Here is a 26439-nt window from a genome sequence, read left to right on the forward strand (position 1 = left end):
GATGTATTTATCCAAGTTTGAAATATTAATTATCTAAACACAGTTTCGTTTGCATATATTCAGGATATTATATATATATATGAAATACTTGACTTGGTGAATTCTAGCTGTAAATATACTCCTCCCCTCTTAACCACTCGATGTTTTAAAGGCCCACGGCACATTCTAAAAAAACTATTAAAGTAAAAAAAAAACATAACAAAAGTGAAATATAAAAGCTTAAAGGTGAAATGTACTTTAGAAAAAGTTGCAATGTTACCTAATAAAACAAAGCTGTTTTTTTTTCTTTCAAACTGTCATTGCTCAAAAAATAATATTGACTCAAAATCAATGTTATCATGAATTTTTGACCTATCGTCATCAAATATTCCACTTTGAAAAATATCTTTGGTGGAAGATTTTGCATATTTTGTCTGTTTGCCATTCAAAACATGGTTTTGTTTGACGAAAAAGGGCAAAAAACAAACAAAAAAACAACTAAAACATTTTGAAATGACTGATAGATCTGAAGTTGATGTAGACTCCAGAGATTTAAGCGTTAAATATAAATGAATGTATGCCCTGGCACAAAATTATCATTATTTCATGACCGAAGTAAAACACTTTTTACACTTTTATACTGAAATAAATACACCTACAACGTCCATCCATCCATTTTCTACCGCTTGTCCCGTTCGGGGTCACTGGAGCCTATCTCAGCGGTAAAGTTTAGATCCATGAAGGAAAGAAGAAAGTGAATGAATGTTTATAACTGAATAGATTTACATATACATACGAGTGGGATGAGAATCAGCACCTCCAAGTCCGAGTCCATGGTTCTTGCCGGGAAAAGGGTGGAGTGCCATCTCCTGGTTGGGGAGGAGACCCTTCCCCAAGTGGAGTTGAAGTACCTCTGAGTCTTGTTCACGAGTGAGGGAAGAGTGGATCGTGAGATCGACAGCCGGATCGGTCATTGTCTTCAGTAATGCGGACGCTGTATCGATCCGTTGTGGTGAAGAAGGAGCTGAGCCGCAAGGCAAAGCTCTCAATTTACCTAACATAAAATGTGCTTAGTGAGAAGAAGTATCTTATCAGACAGAACATAAGCAAATATCACCCTTATTTCAATCAATCAATCAATGTTTACTTATATAGCCCTAAAACACTAGTGTCTCAAAGGGCTGCACAAACCACTACGACATCCTCGGTAGGCCCACATAAGGGCAAGGAAAACTCACACCCGGTGGGACATCGGTGACAATAATGACCCAGTGGGACGTCGGTGACAATGATGACTATGAGAACTTTGGAGAGGAGGAAAGCAATGGATGTCGAGCGGGTCTAACATGATACTGTGAAAGTTCAATCCATAATGGATCCAACACAGTCGCGAGAGTCCAGTCCAAAGCGGATCCAACACAGCAGCGAGAGTCCCGTTCACAGCGGAGCCAGCAGGAAAACATCCCAAGCGGAGGCGGATCAGCAGCGCAGATGTCCCCAGCCGATACACAGGCGAGCAGTACATGGCCACCGGATCGGACCAGACTCCCTCCACAAAGGAGAGTGGGACATAGAAGAAAAAGAAAAGAAACGGCAGATCAACTGGTCTAAAAAAGGAGTCTATTTAAAGGCTAGAGTATACAAATGAGTTTTAAGGTGAGACTTAAATGCTTCTACTGAGGTGGCATCTCGAACTGTTACCGGGAGGGCATTCCAGAGTACTGGAGCCCGAAATGAAAAAGCTCTATAGCCCGCAGACTTTTTTTGGGCTTTGGGAATCACTAATAAGCCGGAGTCCTTTGAACGCAGATTTCTTGCCGGGACATATGGTACAATACAATCGGCAAGATAGGATGGAGCTAGACAGTGTAGTATTTTATACGTAAGTAGTAAAACCTTAAAGTCACATCTTAAGTGCACAGGAAGCCAGTGCAGGTGAGCCAGTACAGGCGTAATGTGATCAAACTTTCTTGTTCTTGTCAAAAGTCTAGCAGCCGCATTTTGTACCAACTGTAATCTTTTAATGCTAGACATGGGGAGACCCGAAAATAATACGTTACAGTAATCGAGACGAGACGTAACAAACGCATGGATAATGATCTCAGCGTCTTTAGTGGACAGAATGGAGCGAATTTTAGCTATATTGCGGAGATGAAAGAAGAGAGTTGGGTCCAAGATAATACCCAGATTCTTTACCGTGTCGCCTTGTTTAATTGTTTGGTTGTCAAATGTTGGAGTTGTATTATTAAATAGAGTTCGGTGTCTAGCAGGACCGATAATCAGCATTTCCGTTTTTTTGGCGTTGAGTTGCAAAAAGTTAGAGGACATCCATTGTTTAATTTCATTAAGACACGCCTCCAGCTGACTACAATCCGGCATGTTGGTCAGCGTTCAGGGGCATGTAGAGTTGGGTGTCATCAGCATAACAGTGAAAGCTAACACCGTATTTGCGTATGATGTCACCTAGCGGCAGCATGTAGATGCTGAAGAGTGCAGGGCCAAGGACTGAACCCTGGGGAACTCCACACGTTACCTTAACGTAGTCCGAGGTCACATTGTTATGGGAGACACACTGCATCCTATCAGTAAGATAAGAGTTAAACCAAGACAGGGCTAAGTCGGACATACCAATTCGTGTTTTGATACGTTCTAATAAAATATTATGATCGACAGTATCGAAAGCAGCGCTAAGATCGAGGAGCAGCAACATAGATGACGCATCAGAATCCATCGTTAGCAATAGATCATTAGTCAATTTTGCAAGGGCCGTCTCCGTGGAGTGATTTGCCCTGAAACCGGATTGAAAGGTTTCACATAGATTGTTAGACGCTAAGTGTTCATTTAACTGCTCCGCAACAATTTTTTCGAGGATTTTTGAAATAAAGGGAAGGTGAGACACCGGTCGGTAGTTTACCATGAGGTCAGGATCGAGGTTAGGTCTTTTAAGAAGAGGATGAATAACCGCTTTTTTGAATGCTAGGGGAACAGTGCCCGAGGAAAGTGATAAGTTTATAATATTTAGCACTGATGGACCTAATAATACAAAGAGCTCCTTGATCAGTTTCCCAGGAAGAGGTTCAAGTAAACATGTTGTTTGTTTTATTCCATTTACACGTTGTAACAATTCCTCTAATGTTATTTCCTCAAAACGAGAGAAACTATTTTGGAGGGCAGTATCCGCCGTATATACAATCGTGTCAGTGTTAATAGAACCCCGTTGTAGCTGGGACGCATTGTCTTTAATCTCCTTTCTAATGACTTCAATTTTCTTACTAAAGAATTGCATAAAGTCATCAGCTGAGTGGGTGGAGCTACTGGAAGGAGTCCCTTGTTGGGTTAGCGATGCTACCGTACTTAACCAAAATTTAGGATCGTTTTTATTACGGTGGATGAGATTTGAGTAATATTTAGCTTTAGCTAAGGTAAGCATGCGTTTATAAGTTATTAAACCATCACTCCATGCTTGATGGTGCACCTCAAGTTTAGTCGTGCGCCATTTGCGTTCCAGCTTTCTGCATAATAATTTCTGAGCTCTAGTTTCTTCTGTAAACCACGGGGTGCGCTTTTTTGGAGCCCTTTTTAACTTTAGCGGTGCTATGTTATCAATGGTTTCGCGCAGGGCGTCGTTAAAGTTGTTAGTGAGGTTATCAATAGAGCCCACATATTTTGGGAATGGTGCCATTACCGAGGGCAGTAGGTCAGCAAGAGTTGTCGTTTTGGCCGTATTAATGTTGCGGCTGCTATAGCAGTTATTATTATTATTAGTTTGACGAACATGCGTCTGAACCTCGAATTTTATAAGGTAATGATCGGACAATACTTTAGTGTACGGGAGTATCGTAACTTTGGAAACGGTGATGCCCCTGACAAGCACTAGGTCTATCGTATTACCGTTGCGATGCGTGGGTTCATTTATTATTTGTGTGAGACCACAGCTATCAATTATAGTCTGGAGCGCTACGCACGGTGGGTCCGATGGGGTATTCGTATGGATATTAAAGTCCTCCATTATGATTATATTATCGGCGTGTGTCACTATTTCAGCAACGAACTCTGAGAATTCATTGATAAAGTCCGAATAGGGCCCTGGGGGGCGGTAGATAACAGCCAGGTGTAGAGGGAGCGGTGTGCAGACTTCATAGTAAGCACCTCAAACGATTTATATTTATTATTTATGTTGGGACTAAGGTTAAAGTTTTCGTTGTATATTAGTGCGACCCCCCCACCCCTTTTAAGTGGACGGGCAATATGCGCATGTGTAAAGTTAGGAGGACATGCCTCATTTAGCGCAAAAAAGTTGTTTGGTTTAAGCCAGGTTTCGCTGAGACCGATGACGTTAAGATTGTTGTCTCTGATAATATCATTAACTAACAACGTTTTGGGAGACAATGATCTTATGTTTAAAAACCCTATATTATAGGTAGTGGGCTGTTTTAGGGAATTTTTGATCAAATTATCCGTAGTAACAATATTAATAATGTTGTGTTTATTATGCCCAGTGCATTCAGTATAATTACGACCATATCTAGGAATTGATACGACGGGAATTTTCCGATTGTTTGATTGTTGCTTTGATAAACTGCACGCATCATGGTTAGCCACCTCAGTAACGGGGATTTTCCGATTGTTTGTTTGTTGCTTTGATAAACTGCACGCATCATAGTTAGCCACCTCGGTAAAACACACGTCCAACTCTGAAACACTCAAAGCAGAAAAAACTTGTTCTAATTTAACAGACTCCTTACCCAGACCAGTAGTCTCGCATCCTTTATTTAAATCCAGCTGCAGGATTGAGGGAAGTGGTGTTCTGTGGGGATTAGCCTTCTGCTTTGTTTTAAGCCCCGCTCGGCATCCGCGTTTCCGATCACACCGCTGGCGTCTGCTCCATAGACGGCCCCCGCTGCTACTAGACTCCCCTGCTTCACAGGCCGCTGGTATTCCCATGCTAGTTAGCACGTCGAACAAGCACGCGTCTATCAGTCCAAAACGGCCCGATATTTCCATATCCAGAAGTGTCTGGCGGTCGTACGTGATCACGGAGTGACCACGATGCGAGCCAGCCATGAAGTCTGCAGAACTGTCCGGCATTTCCGCCAAATGTTCCGTCCGGGCGCCGCCATCTTGCTGTTATTTGAGACATTCAATCTTACTTAGATTTCAGTTTTTGCAGTGTGACCTTGTTGTCAGTTGAAGTATTTAGGACAGGGGTCTCAAACTCAATTTGCCCGGGGGTCACTGGATGCAGACACTGGGTGAGGCTGGGCCGCAAGAAAAGATTACTTAAAAATTCTAACATGCACGTTTAATGGATTCACCTTCTTTGAACGGCTTACCCACCCTAGCAACATACTAGTCAAATATCCCCATTTTTCCAGGAGACACCCGAATTTAAATGCATCCCCCGACAATTTCCCAGGGTAAGCGATGTCCAGTTTTAAGTCCTGATTATCACCCAGTTAACAATTCCATAAAAGTTCCGTGTTAGCGGAGGCGTTGTTCGGGGGCGGGGTGCGTGGTTAAGAGGAGAGTATATTTACATCCAATTCACTAACTCGAGTACTTCATATATATACAGTATATATATGTGTATATATATATATATATATATATATATATATATATATATATATATATATATATATATGTATATGTATGTGTGTGTGTGTATGAAATACTTTCAGTGAATTCTAGCTATATATATTTATTTTATTATATATATAAATAAAAGAAATAGTTGAATTTCAGACGGCACCTATCAAATACACAGTAATAAAAACACAGTTGTTCTACTAACTGTACTGTGCTTGCTGGTTACCAAAAAAAAACAAAAAAACAATTACCTTTCACTATTTGAGTAATTTCACTTCCGAGTTTCCAAAAGATGGCGCCAGTATGTGCTTTGCCCTGCCGTCTCTCGCTGTCAGCTCTGTTCGTTTTTGTGTTGTTTGCGTCTATTTTCGTCTCTGTCAGCTCACTGCTTGTGTGTGACCGCCAAACACTGTTGGATCTTTGCCCCTTTCCCACTGATATGATCAACTTCGACGTTGGTTTTTCGACGTCCCAGTCAGCTTTTTCACCTGGCCGGATTCCTGCCTTCCTTTCCCGCCTCGTGGCTCCTCTCGCCCGCCACCTGCGGGCTGTGTGTCGGGCCGCACCTGGATTAGCTGCGCCCTTGGACGTGCTGGCCCCCGCCAGGTTCGGTCTTGTGAACGCAAGATCTTTGACAAACAAAACGTTTATCCTGAAGGATTTCTTCCCTTCCCGTGGACTTCACTTCCTCTGTGTGACGGAAACATGGCTGAGAGCCGGTGAATCCGCCCCGCTTAATGAACTTCTGCCTCCGGTGTGTTCTTACTTTAATTCTCCGCGGTCGTCCAGTCGAAAAGGAGGAGGATTAGCAGTCGTTTTTAAAAATGACTTTAAATGTCGTCAGATCCGCCTGCAATCCTCCCGTTCAAGCTTCGAACTGTGCATGTTTGAGCTGGAGGGGGTGTGGCCTCCAGCTCCAACTTAATTTCAGGAGATTTTCGGGAGAAAATTTCTTCCGGGAGGTTTTCGAGAGGGGCGCTGAATTTCTGGAGTCTCCTGGAAAATCCGGGAGGGTTGGCAAGTATGGCTATGACTTGTGTTCATAAAAGCCAAATACAGAAATGTCTGGAATGGTACGCTGCAACTACCAGATGTAGAGGGCGTCAAAGGGAGTGTCAACACAGCACCCATTGAACATTGTTGTTCGCGGGAATGATTACCTTTGAATGATTGCCTTGAAATTCCGGAGTCTCCCGGAAAATTCGGGAGGGTTGGTAATTATAGCAAATATGACGCTGTCAAGCGCCATTCATATAAAACTCTCGGGCCAAACTGACACTAAATTTACATATCCAGGTGCGGGCCGCAAAATAACGTCTCGCGGGCCGCGTGTCTGAGAGCCCTGATTAAGGAGAATGTGTAAAGTAATTCCTTGTGTTCTAACACAGGACTCCATCCTGGACATCAGAGTTCCAGTATTCAAAGGACCGGGAGAGCTGCCAGAGATCCGCTCCTACATGGACGAATTCCCATTCCCGTTCTACGTCATCCTGCGAGATGTCAACGCCTTGCCAGAGACCCTGAGCGATGCACTGCGGCAGTGGTTCGAGCTGGTCACGGCCGACGACCTGTGACCCCTCCTTGGTGGACCTTTTCATCAGCCTGTCGCACCCGTAAAGTGCCTTCATTTTCATACATTTTAGGACAATTTGCTCAAATTATTTTATGAGTTTGACAGCAACATTTACAGGCGTGTTATTTTTTTTTTTTATCTTAATCAGGTAGTCCTGTCTGACACGGTCGCATGAAGTTGCATCAGAAGAGTTTTTGATTTGAATCAGTGAAGACAAAGTTGTACAGGAAGGGATCAGAGAACGTCTCAAAGACTTACTTTGACCCTCAAGAAACGATAGACTTGGCCTGCAGGCGAGATTTAATCGCATCATTTTTACAAGAAACATTTCAGACCTTTTTGCCATCCAGGCCCGCAGCTTTTATGAATTATGTATGAAATTATTCGGGAGGCGCCGTGGCGGAAATATAAAATCATGATACAAGGGTTTTGATAATAAACTTTACAATATCGCTCTGTTCTTATTTCACTGCAGAATTACAGTATGTTAGCTTGGATTTTTTTGCTTCATCCTTCACTTTAAGCTTGAATGAAGAATGCACGACCGACTTGATATGTCCGAAATAGAAAGAGATGATACGGTATTATCTGCTCACCGATGCTACCTGGTTTGATTGATTGGTTGAGACTTGTATTAGTAGATTGCAAAGTACAGTACATATTCCGTACAATTGACCACTAAAGGGTAACACCCGAATAAGTTTTTCAACTTGTTTAAGTCGGGGTCCACGATAATCAATTCATGGTATATATACTCTCAGCATAATGCAGTCATCACACAAGTTAATCATCATAGTATGTACATTGAATTATTTACAATCCAGAGGGATTAGGTTTGGTTGTTATCAGTACTTCAGTCATCAACAGTTATATCATCTGAGAAATGGACATTGTAACAGTTTAAGTCTTACTTGGTAGGATATGTACAGCGAGGAATGAACATAGTGAGCTCAAAAAGCATACGAATAAGTATATACAGTACATTTGATTATTTAGAATGGAATAGAAAGTACTTTATTGATCCGTGGGGGAAATTCAGCACCACAGTTCGCTCACAATAAACAATAATAATAATGAATAATATATGACATATACAAACCTCGTTTCCATTTGTGTTGTGAAATTGTGTTAGATATAAATATAAAAGGAATACAATGATTTTCAAATCCTTTTCAACCCATATTCAATTGAATGCACTACAAAGACAAGACATTTGAAATTGAAACTCATAAACTTTTTTTTGTTGTTGCAAATAATAACTTAGAATTTCATGACTGCAACACGTGCCAAAGTAGTTGAACTGAACATGCTCATTCTCTCCGCAAGGTCCGAGTGTAGTGGGTGGGAGGTGTTGTCCATAATGGCTAGGAGTTTTGCTAGACTTCTCCTCTCTGGCACCACCGCCAGAGAGTCCAGCTCCACTCCCACATTTGATTATTAACAATCCGGGGAAAAGGGAGGGTGTTAGTCTAGGGTTGTAGTTGCCTGGGGGTGTTCTTTAAGTGCGGGTTTGAAGGAGGATAGAGATGCGCTTTCTTTTACACCTGTTGGGAGTGCATTCCATATTGATGCGGCATAGAAGGAGAATGAGTTAAGACCTTTGTTAGATCGGAATCTGGGTTTGACGTGGTTTGTGGAGCTCCCCCTGGTGTTGTGGTTATGGCGGTCATTTACGTTATGGAGATAGTTTAACATGTACTTCGGTATCAAGGCAAGGCAACTTTGTTTGTATAGCACATTTACAACAATGTTTAAATTGAACCAAAGTGCTTTCTTTACAGGTTAAAAAGCATAGAGCAAAAAAAAAACAATGAATGAGCTAAACAAGACAGTGCAAAAGCAATACGGTAAAAGGAGTCGAATAAAAAGTAAAAATAAATAAATAAATTGCAACATCCATCCATCCATCCATCCATCTTCTTCCGCTTATCCGAGGTCAGGTCACGGGGGCAGCAGCCTAAGAAGGGAAGCCCAGACTTCCCTCTCCCCAGCAACTTCGTCTAGCTCTTCCCGGGGGATCCCGAGGCGTTCCCAGGCCAGCCGGGAGACATAGTCTTCCCAACATGTCCTGGGTCTTCCCCGTGGGACATCCCCGCCACCCGGCGGAGGAAACTCATTTCGTCCGCTTGTACCCGTGATCTTGTCCTTTCGCTCATAACCCAAAGCTCATGACCATAGGTGAAGATGGGGACGTAGATTTGTAAATTTCATGATTTTACCATGAAAAATAAATGTATAAAAAAATAGGGTAAGTTGCAATAATTTCACCTCAAAATGTGGTGTATATTACTGTCAATGGAAAAACACTGCTGTCTGTATGGTTTAAGAAAAAAAAAGTTCAGTTGCAAGAATTTTACTGTAAAAGTTACATTTGTTTTTTACTATAAATAAAAAAAAATGCAATTTTACAGTAAAATGTTGGCACCACAGTTTATTACAGTTAAAAAAAGAACAGTTTTTTTTTTCATTTGGAGAAAATATGCTGTAAAAAAAACTGAGTAAATTTCACGATTTTACCATGAAAACCAAAATGTAAAAAAAAATCTGGCAAGTTGCAATAATTTCACCTCAAAATGTAGTGTATGTTACTGTAAATGGAAAAACACTACTGCTGTCTTTATGGTAAAAAAAAAAAAGGAGGCTCCGTTGCCAGAATTTTACCGTAAAAGTTACATTTTTTTTTTTACTGTTAATAAAAAAAAAACCTGCAGTTTTACAGTAAAATTTTGGTACCCGAGCTGCCAGTTTTTTTTTGTCTGTTTTTTTTTTTTATACGCAAATCAACAACTGTAGATTTGTCGGTGTATTACTGTAAATGTCAAATCGGCACCACAGTTTATTACAGTAAAAAAAAGTACTGTTTTGTTTTTCATTTAGAGAAAAAATGGTGTAAAAAAAACCCTAGATTTAATGACAATTTTAAGATTTCACCATGAAAACTAAAATGTAAAAAAAAAAAGGTAAGTTGCAATAATTTCACCTCAAAATGTAGTGAATATTACTGTGAATGGAAAAACATTACTGCTGTCTTTATAGTAAAGAAAAAAGAAGCTCCGTTGCCAGAATTTTACTCTAATAGTCACATTTGTTTTTTTACTGTTAATAAAATAAAACCTGCAATTTTACAGTAAAATTTTGGCACCTGAGCTGCCAGTTTTTTTTTTTTTTTTTAACGCATAACAACTGTAGATTTGTCGGTGTATTACTGTAAATGTCAAATCGGCACCACATTTTATTACAGTAAGAAAAATAATACTTTTTTTTCATTGAGAGAAAAATGCTGTAAAAAAACACCGTATATTTTACAATTTTAACATGAAATCTATTGCTACTTTTAGATTTTTCATTATTAGTCCTTATTTCTATTCAGAAAAATGGTTTGAATGTTTGATGATATATATTTTTGCATAATTACACCATTTTTAAAACATAATTTGCGATAAAATGGAGTATTTTCTTTTTTTTTTTTCCCAAAATAGAAATAATACATTTAGTAACGAAAGCTACAGTACTTTATTGACATGTGTTATTTTCAGGGCCAAATAAAAAGACGTGACGGGCCACTTTTGGGCCCCCGGGGCCTTGAATGTGACGCCTGTGTCGATCAAAAAAATGCCAGCAGTTATCATCCATGCCACTATTTATTTATATATTATTTTTTAATGTTTATTTATAAATTTCAACAATTACAAACAGTAAGTCAAACAACAATATAAAACATTATGAAAACAGTACAAAACAGAGCCAGGGGGTTGTAAATTCAAAATAAAAAAAGAATGCAAAAATAATATATATATATATATATATATATATATATATATATATATATATATATATATATATATATAATAAACAAAGTGCAAAGCCATAGGCTCATTCAGATTCATTAAACAACTTAAATTTGGAACACAGCATCATCGTTTTGACAGCTTTTTTGTTGTTAGAGGTAGAGAGTGTTTTAATGTAAAGTTCAAAATCTTTTTTTTAAAGGCACAAAATATAGGTCGGATATTAAGAAACTTACATTTATGAATATAAAACTTAGCCAATAATACAATGAGGTTGCAAAGGTAGAATTCCTTTTCAAATTTTTGTTCATACAGTGTCAAACCAAAAATCACATCTTTAAAGCAAAGCACAAATTTGTCATGAATATTGTCCAGGATCAATCAATCAATCAATGTTTACGTATACAGCCCTAAATCACTAGTGTCTCAAAGGGCTGCACAAACCACAACACAAACCACTACGACATCCTCGGTAGGCCCACATAAGGGCAAGGAAAACTCACACCCAGTGGGACGTCGGTGACAATGATGACTATGAGAACCTTGGAGAGGAGGAAAGCAATGGATGTCAAGCGGGTCTAACATGATACTGTGAAAGTTCAATCCATAATGGATCCAACACAGCCGCGAGAGTCCAGTCCAAAGCGGATCCAACACAGCAGCGAGAGTCCCGTTCACAGCGGAGCCAGCAGGAAAACATCCCAAGCGGAGGCGGATCAGCAGCGCAGAGATGTCCCCAGCCGATACACAGGCGAGCAGTACATGGCCACCGGATCGGACCGGACCCCCTCCACAAGGGAGAGTGGGACATAGGAGAAAAAGAAAAGAAACGGCACATCAACTGGTCTAAAAAGGGAGTCTATTTAAAGGCTAGAGTATACAAATTAGTTTTACGGTGAGACTTAAATGCTTCTACTGAGGTGGCATCTCGAACTGTTACCGGGAGGGCATTCCAGAGTACTGGAGCCCTAAATGAAAACGCTCTATAGCCCGCAGACTTTTTTTGGGCTTTGGGAATCACTAATAAGCCGGAGTCCTTTGAACGCAGATTTCTTGCCGGGACATATGGTACAATACAATCGGCAAGATAGGATGGAGCTAGACCGTGTAGTATTTTATACGTAAGTAGTAAAACTTTAAAGTCACATCTTAAGTGCACAGGAAGCCAGTGCAGGTGAGCCAGTACAGGCGTAATATGATCAAACTTTCTTGTTCTTGTCAAAAGTCTAGCAGCCATATTTTGTACCAACTGTAATCTTTTAATGCTAGACATGGGGAGACCCGAAAATAATACGTTACAGTAATCGAGGCGAGACGTAACAAACGCATGGATAATGATCTCAGCGTCTTTAGTGGACAGAATGGAGCGAATTTTAGCGATATTACGGAGATGAAAGAAGGCCGTTTTAGTAATGCTTTTAATGTGTGCCTCAAAGGAGAGAGTAGGGTCAAAGATAATACCCAGATTCTTTACCGAGTCGCCTTGTTTAATTGTTTGGTTGTCAAATGTTAGAGTTGTATTATTAAATAGAGGTCGGTGTCTAGCAGGACCGATAATCAGCATTTCCGTTTTTTTGGCGTTGAGTTGCAAAAAGTTAGCGGACATCCATTGTTTAATTTCATTAAGACACGCCTCCAGCTGACTACAATCCGGCGTGTTGGTCAGCTTTAGGGGCATGTAGAGTTGGGTGTCATCAGCATAACAGTGAAAGCTAACACCGTATTTGCGTATGATGTCACCTAGCGGCAGCATGTAGATGCTGAAGAGTGCAGGGCCAAGGACCGAACCCAGGGGAACTCCACACGTTACCTTAACGTAGTCCGAGGTCACATTGTTATGGGAGACACACTGCATCCTATCAGTAAGATAAGAGTTAAACCAAGACAGGGCTAAGTCTGACATACCAATTCGTGTTTTGATACGTTCCAATAAAATATTATGATCGACGGTATCGAAGGCAGCGCTAAGATCGAGGAGCAGCAACATAGATGACTCATCAGAATCCATCGTTAGCAATAGATCATTAGTCATTTTTGCGAGGGCTGTCTCCGTGGAGTGATTTGCCCTGAAACCGGATTGAAAGGTTTCACATAGATTGTTAGATGCTAAGTGTTCATTTAACTGCTCCGCAACAATTTTTTTGAGGATTTTTGAAATAAAGGGAAGGTGAGACACCGGTCGGTAGTTTACCATGAGGTCAGGATCGAGGTTAGGTCTTTTAAGAAGAGGATGAATAACCGCTTTTTTGAATGCTAGGGGAACAGTGCCCGAGGAAAGTGATAAGTTTATAATATTTAGCACTGATGGACCTAATAATACAAAGAGCTCCTTGATCAGTTTCCCAGGAAGAGGGTCAAGTAAACATGTTTGTTTCATTCCATTTACACGTAACAATTCCTCTAATGTTATTTCCTCAAAACGAGAGAAACTATTTTGGAGGGGAGTATCCGCCGTATATACGATCGTATCAGTGTTAATAGAACCCAGTTGTAGCTGGGACGCATTGTCTTTAATCTCCTTTCTAATGATTTCAATTTTCTTACTAAAGAATTGCATAAAGTCATCAGCTGAGTGGGTGGAGCTACTGGAAGGGATCCCTTGTTGGGTTAGCGATGCTACCGTACTAAACTAAAATTTAGGATCGTTTTTATTACGGTGGATGAGATTTGAGTAATATTTAGCTTTAGCTAAGGTAAGCTTGCGTTTATAAGTTATTAAACTATCACTCCATGCTTGATGGTGCACCTCAAGTTTAGTCGTGCGCCATGAAGCGACAGATGCCTTGCCATAGTGATCGAGTGCTTTCACAAGTCCAAAACAAGTGGTAAACAGTCTCTGGATGCATGTTACATAAGGTGCAGGTAACATCAATGTCTTTCTTGTATCTAACCATCACAGTCGTTACCGGGTAATAACGATGAATGCTTTTAAAAGATATCTCGTTGACTTTGTTGGTAAGTAAATACCTGTTAGGAAGGGACCACGTTTTGACCCAACAGATGTCATTCACAACATTATTCCAGAGGGAAGTTACATAGGAGACAGACACACAATAATTTTGGAATAAGCTGCGGATTTTTCTGTTATTTTTTGATCAAAGCAAAGTTTTCCCACAGGAGTGTCAAGTGCATCATTCACAATTTTTACAGCAGAAAGAGGAGATGTTTAAGCCCTGTACAACATAACACCTGTTGGAATGGCATCAAATAAAATGGCAAATTGTTTGGGAGTCACAGGGATCTTAAAATGGTTGAGAAATTATTGGTAATTAAAAAGTTGACCTTCCTTATTGAAAAGCTGACTCACTAAAATAATGTTATTGTTAAACCAATTGTTGAGGAAAAGAGATTTCCTTTTGTAACATATTGTTCGAGATGAAAACATATGTCGTTATTGTTCCAGATGAAATATTTGGTAGGTGAAAAATTGTGCTTGTATATAAGAGACCATGCTAGAAGCCAGGGCTTGCTTGTGGAAGTCTGAGAGTGCAACAGGAATCCTATCAATGTGTCATCCATGCCACTAGAGGGCGCTACAGCCAACCAGTGTGACGTCACAGTATCCGGTGGGGCATGTTTACTTGTGACATTACGATGGCGGCGTCGAGGTTACCGGCAACTACACTCTCTCTAAAACAGGTAAAATATAACACCAACATTTAATGTGCTTATAACGCAAAGCAGTAGATAAAAATGTGTACAATACATGAAATAACACCCTAAAGATAATGGTCGGACGAACTTAATAGAAGTTGGACTAGCAGGACATGAAATAACTATTCTTACATATATTCACGTCAAACCATTGCAACGGGAATATTAATGAGTATATTTGCTATTGTGTGACAAATACGTCGCGTCAGACGTATTCCACAACAATGTTAATGTTTAAAAACGTCACACAACATATTTTCTATGAACTCATTGGATTGACTTGTTTCTTGCCCTCATGTGGCTTGTGCGTCACAATTAAAGATGTCCGATAATGGCTTTTTTGCCGATATTGTTCAACTCTTAATTATTGATATCGATGTATACAGTCGTATGGTTAACACATTATTATGCCTAATTTTGTTGTGATGCCCCGTTGGATGCTTTGAATAATGTAACAACAAAATATTTCCAAAATAAATCAACTCAAGTTATTGAAAAAAATGCTAACATGTCACTGTCATATTTATTATTGAAGTCACAAAGTGCATTTTGTATTTTTTTTTAACATGCCTCAAAACAGCAACTCGGAATTTGGGACATGCTCTCCCTGAGAGAGCATGAGGAGGTTGAGGTGGGCGGGGTTAGCGGGGGGCGAGGGGTATATTTTAGCGTCCCGGAAAGAATAAAAAAAAAAAAAACAGAGTACCACACAACTCACGTAGCGTTAAAAGCCAAAGAATAAAAGTGGGTCTTAAGACGAGACTTAAAACACTCCACTGTGGGAGCAGTTCTAACATGGAGGGGCAGGGTCTTCCAGAGCTTAGGGCCGACCGCAGAGAAGGCCTTGTCTCCCCTGGTTTTAAGTCGGGTCTTGGGCACCACGAGCTGGAGCTGGCTCTCGGACCTCAGAACGCGCGCAGGAGTTAGTGTTGCAAAGGGTTCCGGTTATTTATTCTGTTGTTTTTATGTTGTGTTGCAGTGCGGATGTTCTCCCGAAATGTGTTTGTCATTCTTGTTTGGTGTGGGTTGACAGTGTGGCGCATATTTGTAACAGTGTTAAAGTTGTTTATACGCCCACCCTCAGTTTGACCTGTATGGTTGTTGTCCAAGTATGGTTGCATTCACTTCTGTTTGTGAAAAGTCATAAATATTATGTGACTGGGCTGGCACGCAAATGCAGTGCCTTTAAGGTTAATTGACGCTCTGTACTTCTCCCTACGTCCGTGTACACAGCGACGTTTTAAATAGCCATACATTTTACTTTTTGAAACCGATACCGATAATTTCCGATATTACATTTCAAAGCATTTACCGGCCGATAATATCGGCAGTCCAGTTTTATCGGACATCTCTAATCACATTTGTTAAATGGCTTCAAAATGAGCTTTTGGAAAGGAGCTAGCTGACCTGTCAGTGCTATTTTTGTCTAGTCACATGACGTTTGAACTTGATGAGCACAAAGGACACATTTGAAGTTTGAACACATTCAAAGGCCTACTGAAATGAGATTTTTTTATTCAAACGGGGATAGCAGGTCCATTCTATGTGTTATACTTGATCATTTTGCGATATTGCCATATTTTTGCTGAAAGGATTTAGTAGAGAACATCCACAATAAAGTTCGCAACTTTCGCTCGCTAACAGAAAAGCCCTGTCGCAGACGATGACGTCACATGTTGATGGCTCTTCATATATTCACATTGTTTTTAATGGCAGCCTCCGACAAAAACAGCTATTCGGACCGAGAAAACGACAATTTCCCCATTAATTTTAGCGAGGATGAAAGATTTGTGTTTGAGGATATTGATAGCGACAGACTAGAAAAAAGAAAAGAAAAAAAACCGCGATTGCATTGGGACAGATTCAGATGTTTTTAGATGCATTTACTCGGATAATTCCGGGAAATCCCCTATCTTTCTATTGTGTTGCTAGTGTTTTAGTGAGATTAAATAGTACCTAATAGTCGGAGGTGTGTGTCCACGGGTGTCTTGACGCCAGTGTCTCAGGGAAGTCGACGGCAGCTTTATGGACGGCACAAGCTCAGCTGACCTCCGGTAAGAAGCGACTTTTTACCACAATTTTCTCACCGAAACCTGCTGGTTGACATTCGGTCGGGATCCATGTTCGCTTGACCGCTGTGATCCATAGTAAAGTTTCACCTCCGGGAATTTTAAACAAGGAATCACTGTGTGTTTGTGTGGCTAAAGCTTCCCAACTCCATCTTTCTACTATGACTTTTCCAATATTAATTGAACAAATTGCAAAGGATTCAGCAACACAGATCTCCAACATACTGTGTAATTATGCCGTTAAAGCAGACGACTTTTAGCTGTGTGTGTGCACAGCGCTCATATTTCCTAAAAGTCTGTGACGTCACGCGTACACGTCATCATTACGCAACGTTTTTAAGAAGAAACTCCAGGAAAATTTAAAATTGCAATTTAGTAAACTAAAAAGGCCGTATTGGCATGTGTTGCAATGTTAATATTTCATCATTGATATATAAACCATCAGACTGCGTGGTCGGTAGTAGTGGGTTTCAGTAGGCCTTTAAAGTACTTGTTATGGGTTCAATGTTTCAATCAATCAATGGTTATTTATATAGCCCTAAATCACAAGTGTCTTAAAGAGCTGAACAAGCAACAACAACATCCTCGGTTCAGATCCCACATCAGGGCAAGGAAAAACTCAACCCAGTGGGATGACAATGACAAAACTTGGAGAGGACCGTAGAGTTGGGTGTCATCAGCATGACATTCATTGAACAGTATAGGGCCAAGAACCGAACTCTGGGGAACTCCACACGTTACCTTAACATAGTCCGAGGTCACATTGTTATGGGAGACGCACTGCATCCTGTCAGTAAGATAAGAGTTAAACCAAGACAAGGCTAAGTCTGGCATACCAATACGTGCTTTGATACGCTCTAATAAAATATTATGATCGATGGTAAATGTTGATAAATAATACCTAAATACTCAGGATATTTAAGCCTTCCAAAGAAATATTTTGTTTTTTTTTTAACTCAGAAATGTATGAACTTATATAATGTCATGTAATGCTTTTCTAAAATGTACTCATCGCACTGTAATTACTCGTGTTATTAATTTACTCTGACTCACTTTTCTAACTGACGCGCTTTTCACAGTCAAACAACAATTTGAGGTGATGCGTGTCCGCAAGTTAATACTTTAAATGTACTCCTTAGTTCTTACAGAGGACGCAAGTTCTGGGGATTTACAGGAATATGTTGAGGACCATACGACAAGTACCGGATGAGCGAGACAGAAAGTACCTCAGAGACTGGGCGAGGGATGAATTCAAGAGGAATCGGCATGCCACAGACCAGGTAAGGAGGTGTTCAAATGTTTGGAGGTGCCCCTAATTGAGGTATGATAAAGTGCCAGCCCAGGATGGGGGATTTGGGCTAAAATATATATTGCAGCCTCCTGGGATAACGATATACATTACAGTACAGGCCAAATGTTTGGACACACCTCATTTCAATTCATTTTCTTCATTTTCATGACTATTTACATTGTAGATTGTCACTGAAGGCATCAAAACTATGACATCTGTGAAGTGAAAACCCTTGAAGCTCATCAAGAGAATGCCAAGAGTGTGCAAAAAAGTAATAAGAGCAAAGAGTGGCTATTTTGAAGAAACTAGAATATAAAACATATTTTCAGTTATTTCACCTTTTTTAAGTAACGGTACATAACTCCATGTGTTCATTCATGGTTGTGATGCCTTCAGTGAGAATCCACAATGTAAATAGTCATGAAAATAAAGAAAAATGCATTGAATAATAAGGTGTGTACAAACTTTTAGCCTATACTGTATATCACATTTTATTTGGTATGTAACTGATCATAGAACAATTTTAAAACAGGTTACAAAGACTCCTCCTAACTTGTTGCAACATTTCCACATATCATTTTCTGTTCTATCTCCACTTCTGTTCAAATGTAATAAGCACTTATTCTTCTGTTGTTTGATACTTAACGTTAGTTTTAGGTAATACGACACATGTGGTTATTGATCCCAGGGTTTCCCGCAGCGCTTTGTTGACAACAAAGAGCCACCGCCTAAAGTTTAAAAAAAAAAATTGAAAACATTTTTTTTTTGTCCTGTCCAGCTTCTCAGGCAAATCACATTATTGATGTAGATGCCTATATCGGCTGTTCAGATTTACTTTACAAAAGAGAAGTGTAGGATACTTCACTTGTTGCTTTATTTATATTTTACTTTAGACTTTATTAAATTTATTTATATTATCATTTGGTGCTAAACTAAAGTCTTAAGCTGCTCCGCTTAGTTCTGCCTCTGCCTCTGCCTCTGTCAGTACGTCTCTGCAGCACCCAGCATTGTCCCAACCACACAACCATCTGATTGGTTACACGCAGAGCGGTAACAGCAAATCAGCAGTGCGTATTCAGATCGCATGTAACAGCCAATCAGCAGTGTGTATTCAGAGTGGTAACAGCCAATCAGCAGTGAGTATACAGAGCGCATAGAGTCAGTGATTAAGGCAGAGACAGGCAGAGAGGAGAGACTGTGTGAGTTAGCACAAAGGTGTTTAGCAGGTGAGCATAATGCAGCGGACTTTCCCCAAATTACAATAAACACCTTCCAGTCAACTACTAGTAACATCACTATGAGCCTGATGACGTTTTAGAAATATGAGCGGTAGCTCAGCTCGCTCACGGTCCTTGAGGTGGAGGCTAATTAGCTTTTAGTGTAATGTTAGCTCATTTTGCGGTGTGTGCATGCTTGCGTGTGTTACGGACAGAAAATCCCTGTCTGTCTGAGGGAAAGACAAGCATTATTGACCTACAGTTAACAACTAAGTTATTTCATGTTGCCTTTTTCTGTGTTGATGCAGCAAAAAAGGACATTATGTTAAATGAAGAGTTGCTGTCTCTGATAGTTGACATAATAATGTAAACGCATCATAAAGCCTACATGAACTCCATGGTGTTCATGGATGAATAGTTTCTCTTATTGCTATTGTACTATTTTTTCAGCTATAGTTACATTAATCATTAGCAATGTAGCAGCCTAGTTTTGAATGGCAGGGTCCCTCCTGTCACATGTTGATAAAAATATCACATTTACATAATAAAAATCACCTACAGACTTCCCAAATGCTGTAATAAATTAAGCATGATGAGTTGAGCATATGTCCCACTTTTAACTCTTTTCTTCAAATGATTATTTACAATTGGGTCACTGAAAATACAATATATTTTGTTGTTATACATGTATGTCAGTTTGTTGTACATTTATTACCAAATGAACACACACCAAAATACAGAAAATGGGAACAGCACTGGTTTTGATTCCAGGCCACTAAAAGAGGGCACCGTTCCCTCCTCGTTTGGGGAATTGGTACGCCTCTGTAGAAAAAGTCTGATTAGGAATGTACGTACTGTTACAGCCCTACGTAGTTGTACTTAATTTTTTTTTTACCACAAATAAAGCTATACTCGTGTTTTCATTTCCATTTTTCTCTCAGGATGCCATCCGTATGATGATCACACAAGCGAGCAACCATCTGAAAGAGCTTCAGGCGTCACTCGCCCTGGCAGGGACCTAAACGCAGAAGAATGCTGACCGTTTTTTGTGTAAGAATTTGTGTGGCAGGACCGGACTGAGCTGCTATGTATTGTTAATACAACACATGTTCTTAACACTAACAATGTTTAGACCATTTATTGTCATGCATGTAGAAGATCCATTCATCCATCCATTTTCTTCCACATTGCAGGGCCAACACAGGCTACATTCACACACTAGGGCCCATTTAGTGCAAAGAGGATAATGTGGGTTGTACGGGCTCCGAGTTCTAAAGTTCATCCCACTGGTGTTTGACGGTGTCCTGTTGAAGCTCCACTTACCTGATATTTTTCAAGCAGCACAGTTGTTCAACACACTCGGCAGCAACAAGTAAGGATGTCTTTAATTATCAAGCCATTTATCATGTCATGTATATATCTGGGTTCAAATAGTAACACCTGTGCATTGCAAAAACTGAAATCTAAGTACGATGAAATATCTCAAATAAGGGTGATATTTGCTTATTTTGTGTCTGATAGGATCATTCTTCTCACTAAGCAGATTTTATGTTAGTGTTTTACTTGTTTTAAGGGTTTTGGTCCTAAATGATGTCAGTATGATATTACAGCTTGTTGCTGGGATTTGATGACCTATATTGAGTAAAACATGCTTGAAACTAGAATATCAACTGTTGCAAATCTGTGTCATCAACACTGACAAGTATAAAACTACCTTTTCAAAGCAATAATTTCTTACTTTGAGCATGAACAAAAAAAATCATGACTTTGACACCATTGTGTTTCATAATAAAAACAGATGACAGCCAAATGGACTTTGTGGTTTTATTTTCAAAGAAACAAGAGAAAAGATGTACTCATATAGTAGTACAGTTGGCACAGTACAGTAAACGAACAGTTAATATTTAAACATTTAACATGTGACATTTCAAACTATTTAGAACAGAAATAGTTCACGCACATTCAAGTAAATTATTCAAAATTACAATAAAAAAATTTTGGGCCGGGAGCCGAGCTGTATATGTGTTCATATATATATATATATATATATCTATATCTATATATATCTATATATATATATATATAGATATATATAGATATATATATATATATTCCTCGCACACTAATTGACTGAAAGAGCACGCACTTGGCGCGATGATGTCATGTTATGGATGGGAAAATGCATTTTTAGACTAGAGAGTAAAAAGCGGTTGCCTTGTTGCCTTTCCATTAAGAACAATAAACTAGTTTTTAGTATGTTTGCTGGTTTCAAGAAATGTAATGCCGAGCGCATATCATTTATGTCAAGATAATGGCACGAGCATTTATTTCATTTAAAAATATTTTTGAACATATTGAGCAAAATGGTCTCATGTTTTTTTTCTACCAAGTAAAGTGCACTTGTTATTAGTGAGAATATACTTATTTTAGGGTATTTTTGGGTTCATTGAGGTTAGCTAATTTTACTTGTTTTGGAAAGTTTTGACAAGCCAAATTTTCTTGTTCTATTGGCAGCCTCCCAAAAACATATTTCTTTGACTACATCAGCTTCCCAATTATTTTCTGTTATGCCCCCCCCACCCCATCACCCCATGAAGAAGAAAACATTTCACCCTTAACTTTTTTTACATAGTCTGTAACAGAAAAGACTTAAAGTGCATCAATTTGCTGTGTTTAAACTATAATCATTTGTTGAACAACTATAATCATTTAATACTGAAAAATACAATTAAATACACTCAATAAGTAATCATTCAAATTGATCAGCAACATTACCTCTCGAGCAAGGGTGTCAAACTCAAGGCCCGGGGGCCAGACCTGGACCACAACATTATATATTGTGGCCTGCAAAAGCTTTTAAATAATATGCGTCAATTAACTACTTTACAAAATGTATTTGCTCTTTCCATTTTCTATCCATCCATCCATTTTCTTCCCCTTATCCGAGGTTGGGTCGCGGGGGCAGCAGCCTAAGATGGGAAGCCCAGACTTCCCTCTCCCCAGCCACTTCGTCCAGCTCCTCCTGGGGGATCCCGAGGCGTTCCCAGAAATAGTCTTCCCCTAAACACCTTCTTAGGGAGGCGTTCGGGTGGCATCCTGAGCAGATGCCCGAACCACCTCATCTGGGTCCTCTCGATATGGAGGAGCAGCGGCTTTACTTTGAGCTCCCCCCGGAAGCCAGAGCTTCTCACCCTATCTCTAAGGGAGAGCCCCGCCACACAGCGGAGGAAATTCATTTTGGCCGCTTGCACCCGTGATCTTGTCCTTTCGGTCATAACCCAAAGCTCATGACCATAGGTGAGGATGGGAACACAGATTGACCGGTAAATTGAGAGCTTTGCCTTCCGGCTCAGTTCCTTCTTCACCACAATGGATCTGAAGACGCCGCACCGATTCGGCTGTAGATCTCACGATCCACTCTTCCTTTACTCGTGAACAAGACTGCGAGCTACTTGAACTCCTCCACTTGGGGCAAGATCTCCTCCCCAACCCGGAGATGGCACTCCACCCTTTACCGGGCGAGAACCATGGACTCGGACTTGGAGGTGCTGATTCTCATCCCAGTCGCTTCACACTCGGCTGAGAACCAAATCCAGTGAAAGCTGAAGATCCTGGCCAATTGAAGCCATCAGGACCACATCATCTGCAAAAAGCAGAGACCTAATCCTGCAGCGACCAAACCAGTTCCACTCAACGCCCTGACTGTGCCTAGAAATTCTGTCCATAAAAGTTATGAACAGAATCGGTGACAAAGGGAAGCCTTGGCGGAGTCCAACCCTCACCAGAAACGGGTCCGACTTACTACCAGCAATGCGGATCAATTTCTGACACTGAATCTGATCATACCATTTTGACAGAGAAAAATACACGTATGGCATGCAACTTCAGATCTTTTCAAATGTCGTATTATCTAATAATACAACAAATGTAATACTTTTGTACATTTCAAACTTTTTTTGTCAAAATAAAATTACAAATATGTGCTTGACTTATGATTTCAAAAGCAAGTTTTCCATCCAACTGTACACTGTAAAACTAACAATACTGTAGAATATACAGTAAACAAAACTGGCAGCTCAGTTGCTCAAATTTTGTCGTACAAAAACTATAATACCCTTTTTCCATTTACGGTAAAATGCTGTAAAAACCACCATAGATTTTGCCGTAAAACCGTAGCGACTGAGCTGCCAATTTTTTTTTACTGCAAAATCTAAAGATTTTAAAAATGTATACATCTAATCAAATGCATAGGCAATTGTATAATGTGAATCCTCGTACATTTACAGATGGTGGTCATATTATAATATCATGAAAAAGTTGATTTATTTCATTAATTCCATTTAGAAAGTCAAACTTGTAGAACGTATACATTCATTCCAAACAGACTGATACATTTCAAGTGTTTTTTTGCCAAAAAGGAGATGATTGTAGCTGACAACCAATTAAAACCCTAAATTCAACATCTCAGAAAATTAGAATATGGTGAAAAGGTCAGATATTGAAGACACCTGGTGCCACACTCTAATTAGCTAACTAACTCAAAACACCTGGAAAAGCCTTTACATGGTCTCTCGTTTTGATTCTGTATGACACACAATTATGGGGAAGACTGCTGACTTGACAACTGTCCAAAAGATGACCATTGATACTTTAAAGGAGGGCAATACGCAAAAGGTCATTGCCAAAGAGGTTGGATGTTCCCAGAGCTCTGTGTCCAAGCACTTTAATAGAGAGGCGAAGGGAAGACAAAGATGTGGTAGAAAAAAGTGTACAAGCAAGAGGGTTAACCGCGCCCTGGAGAGGATTGTCAAACAAAACCAATTAAAAAATGTGGGGGAGATCCACAAAGAGTGGACTGCAGCTGGAGTTAGTTCTTCAAGAACCACCACGCACCGACGTATGCAAGATATGGGCTTCAGCTGTCGCATTCCTTGTGTAAAACCACTCTTGAATAAGAGACGTCAAAAGCGTCTCGCCTGGGCTCAAGACAAAAAGGACCTGACTGCTGCTGAGTGGTCCAAAGTTATGTTTTCAGATGAAAGTACATTTTGTATCTCCTTTGGAAATCAAGGTCCCAGAGTCTGGAGGAAGACAGGAGAGGCACAGAATCCACGTTGCCTGAAGTCCAGTGTCAAATTTCCACAATCGGTAATGGTCTGGGGTGCCATGTCATCTGCTGGTGTTGGTCCACTGTGTTTCCTGAGGTCTAGGGTCAATGCAGCAGTCTACCAGGAAGTTTTAGAACACTTTATGCTGCCTGCCGCGGACCAATTTTATGGAGGTGAAGATTTCATTTTCCAACATGACTTGGTACCTGCACACAGTGCCAAATCTACCAGTACCTGGTTTAAGGACCATGGTAATCCCTGTTCTTGATTGGCCTGCAAACTCACCTGACCTTAACCCCATAGAAAACTTATGGGGTATTGTGAAGCGGAAGATGTGAGATGCCAGACCCAACAATGCTGAAGAGCTGAAGGCCACTATTAAAGCAACCTGGGCTCTCATAACACCTGAGGAGTGCAACAGACTGGTCGACTCCATGCCACGCCATATTGCTGCAGCAATTCAGGCAAAAGGAGCTGCAACTAAGTATTGATTGCCGTACATGTTGAAACTTTCCATGTTCATACTTTTCAGTTGGCCCACATTTCTAAAAAATATTTTTTGGTACTAGTCGTAACTAATATTCTAATTTTCTGAGATACTGAATTTGGGATTTTCAGTAATTGTCAGTACTAATCACCAACATTTAAAGAAATAAACATTTCAAATATATCACTATGTGTGTAATGAATTGATATATGTAAGTTTCACGTTCTGAATATAATTACTGAAATAAATCAACTTTTTCATGATATTCTAATATGAACAGCACCTGTACATCCATAAATTATTCACGGTCACAAGCGGCCCTCAGAGGCCAGCCACAATTGCAAAGTGGCCCTCAGTGAAAACCAGTTCGACTCCCCTGCTGTAGAGCATAACATATAAAAATCTTTACCTACAAAACAAAAATGAATAAATCAATTTGTGCTGATTTTATTTTGTTTTGTAGTACACAGCTTTTTAAAGTGGGGTTTGAAGTATTTGTACCATGAGTTGATTAACGTGGACCCCGACATAAACAAGTTCAAAAAGTTATCCGGGTGTTACCATTTAGTGGTCAATTTTACGGAATATGTACTGTACTGTGCAATCTACTCATAAAAGTTTCAATCAATCAAAGCATAATACCAATAAAGCATGTTCCCCCCAAAGGGGCCTCGCCCACTATCTGAAAACAGAACTTTCTAAATTGTCCATAGGTCTGAACGTTAGTGTGCTAGTCTAAGCTTGACTGCCGACCGGTCGAGGGTCTACAACCTCTCACCCAGAAGCAGAGTGTAGAGAACATGAGATGTTCCAACTAAGTTTTGAACCTGTGTATCTGACATGCGAACTAACCTAGGAGGGGATGAGTGGATAATATATATTATTTCCCTAAAATAATAGTTCCATGTTAATTTTCAAAATTCACATCAAATGCTGTTCAAGTGTTTGTCAAGTTTCATGTCATATTTTTGCACGGAATGCATTTCAATACTGTTCTTTTGAACATTAAACATGTGTCAAGAATCCAGTCATTAAAAGTCCTTCTCTCAGCTCTGCTTTCATGTTTGTTGAAATTCTACAAAAGATAAATGTACATTGTTGGGTCCTAATGTAACACCAATAAACTAAATATGACATTTTCTGATTTTTACTTTTGTCTTTAAATCTTTTTGAAAATGTTCTATTTATAAATGTATTTTCACATCCTTTTGAATTTAGTTACTTATGCATTATGCAATGTGTCAAGTTTTTTATTCCTAAAATGTTATTAATTTCTTGTTTTCCTTCCTCATAGGCCACTTCCGCACATATATCCAACTTAAAAATTGCTGTTTTGTCGCAGAAAGTGTGTAAACTTTTTGTATGAAAACAAATACAGTATGTTAAGTGTGAACGAATAATTGCTGAGACATGGAGAAGGGTTATAAGATCTACAGCATCTAATTGTTACTCTCCTTTTCAGACATTTTGAATTGGCATGTCTAAAACAAACCATGGTTTTAATTTATGTTGAAAATCTATACAATTACAATGTGGTACATTGCGTATTTTCAACTTGTCGGTAAAAGAGTAGGAAGAAGCAGAGCTTAAACCATGCCCGTTGTTCACCAGTAGTGCTGTATGCAGGCAGACTTTTAAGCATGTCCTGTTAAGCTCATAAAAAAAACAAAAAAAACAAGACGTC

At 39.7% G+C, this 26439-nt stretch overlaps 2 protein-coding genes across 5 annotated transcripts in view; both read left to right on the forward strand.

The window, feature by feature from the left end:
* mdn1 (midasin AAA ATPase 1) overlaps window positions 1-7593 on the forward strand; it is a 279890-nt gene extending 272297 nt beyond the window's left edge. For 2 of the 3 annotated variants that reach the window (XM_061900349.1, XM_061900351.1), the window contains exon 102: window positions 6957-7593. In XM_061900349.1, coding sequence (XP_061756333.1) covers window positions 6957-7142 — 186 coding nt within the window. In that variant the 3' untranslated portion in view covers window positions 7143-7593. The remainder of the gene's footprint in view (window positions 1-6956) is intronic. The other variant, XM_061900350.1, reaches the window with a different exon arrangement.
* Window positions 7594-14402: 6809 nt separating this feature from the next.
* On the forward strand, window positions 14403-20970 carry lyrm2 (LYR motif containing 2). 2 transcript variants are annotated; one of them, XM_061900353.1, is made up of 4 exons: window positions 14403-14568; window positions 17792-17932; window positions 20102-20210; window positions 20354-20970. In XM_061900353.1, the coding sequence occupies exons 1-3, from the start codon at window positions 14503-14505 to the stop codon at window positions 20180-20182; spliced, it is 288 nt and encodes a 95-aa protein (XP_061756337.1). In that variant the 5' UTR covers window positions 14403-14502; the 3' UTR covers window positions 20183-20210; window positions 20354-20970. The 2 variants fall into 2 exon arrangements, with proteins under 2 accessions (XP_061756337.1, XP_061756336.1); XM_061900352.1 differs by having other exon boundaries at window positions 20102-20970.
* The last annotated feature ends 5469 nt before the right edge of the window (window positions 20971-26439 follow it).

The sequence above is a fragment of the Nerophis ophidion genome, linkage group LG05, assembly GCF_033978795.1.
Source record: "Nerophis ophidion isolate RoL-2023_Sa linkage group LG05, RoL_Noph_v1.0, whole genome shotgun sequence".
In the NCBI taxonomy this organism is placed as follows: domain Eukaryota; kingdom Metazoa; phylum Chordata; class Actinopteri; order Syngnathiformes; family Syngnathidae; genus Nerophis; species Nerophis ophidion.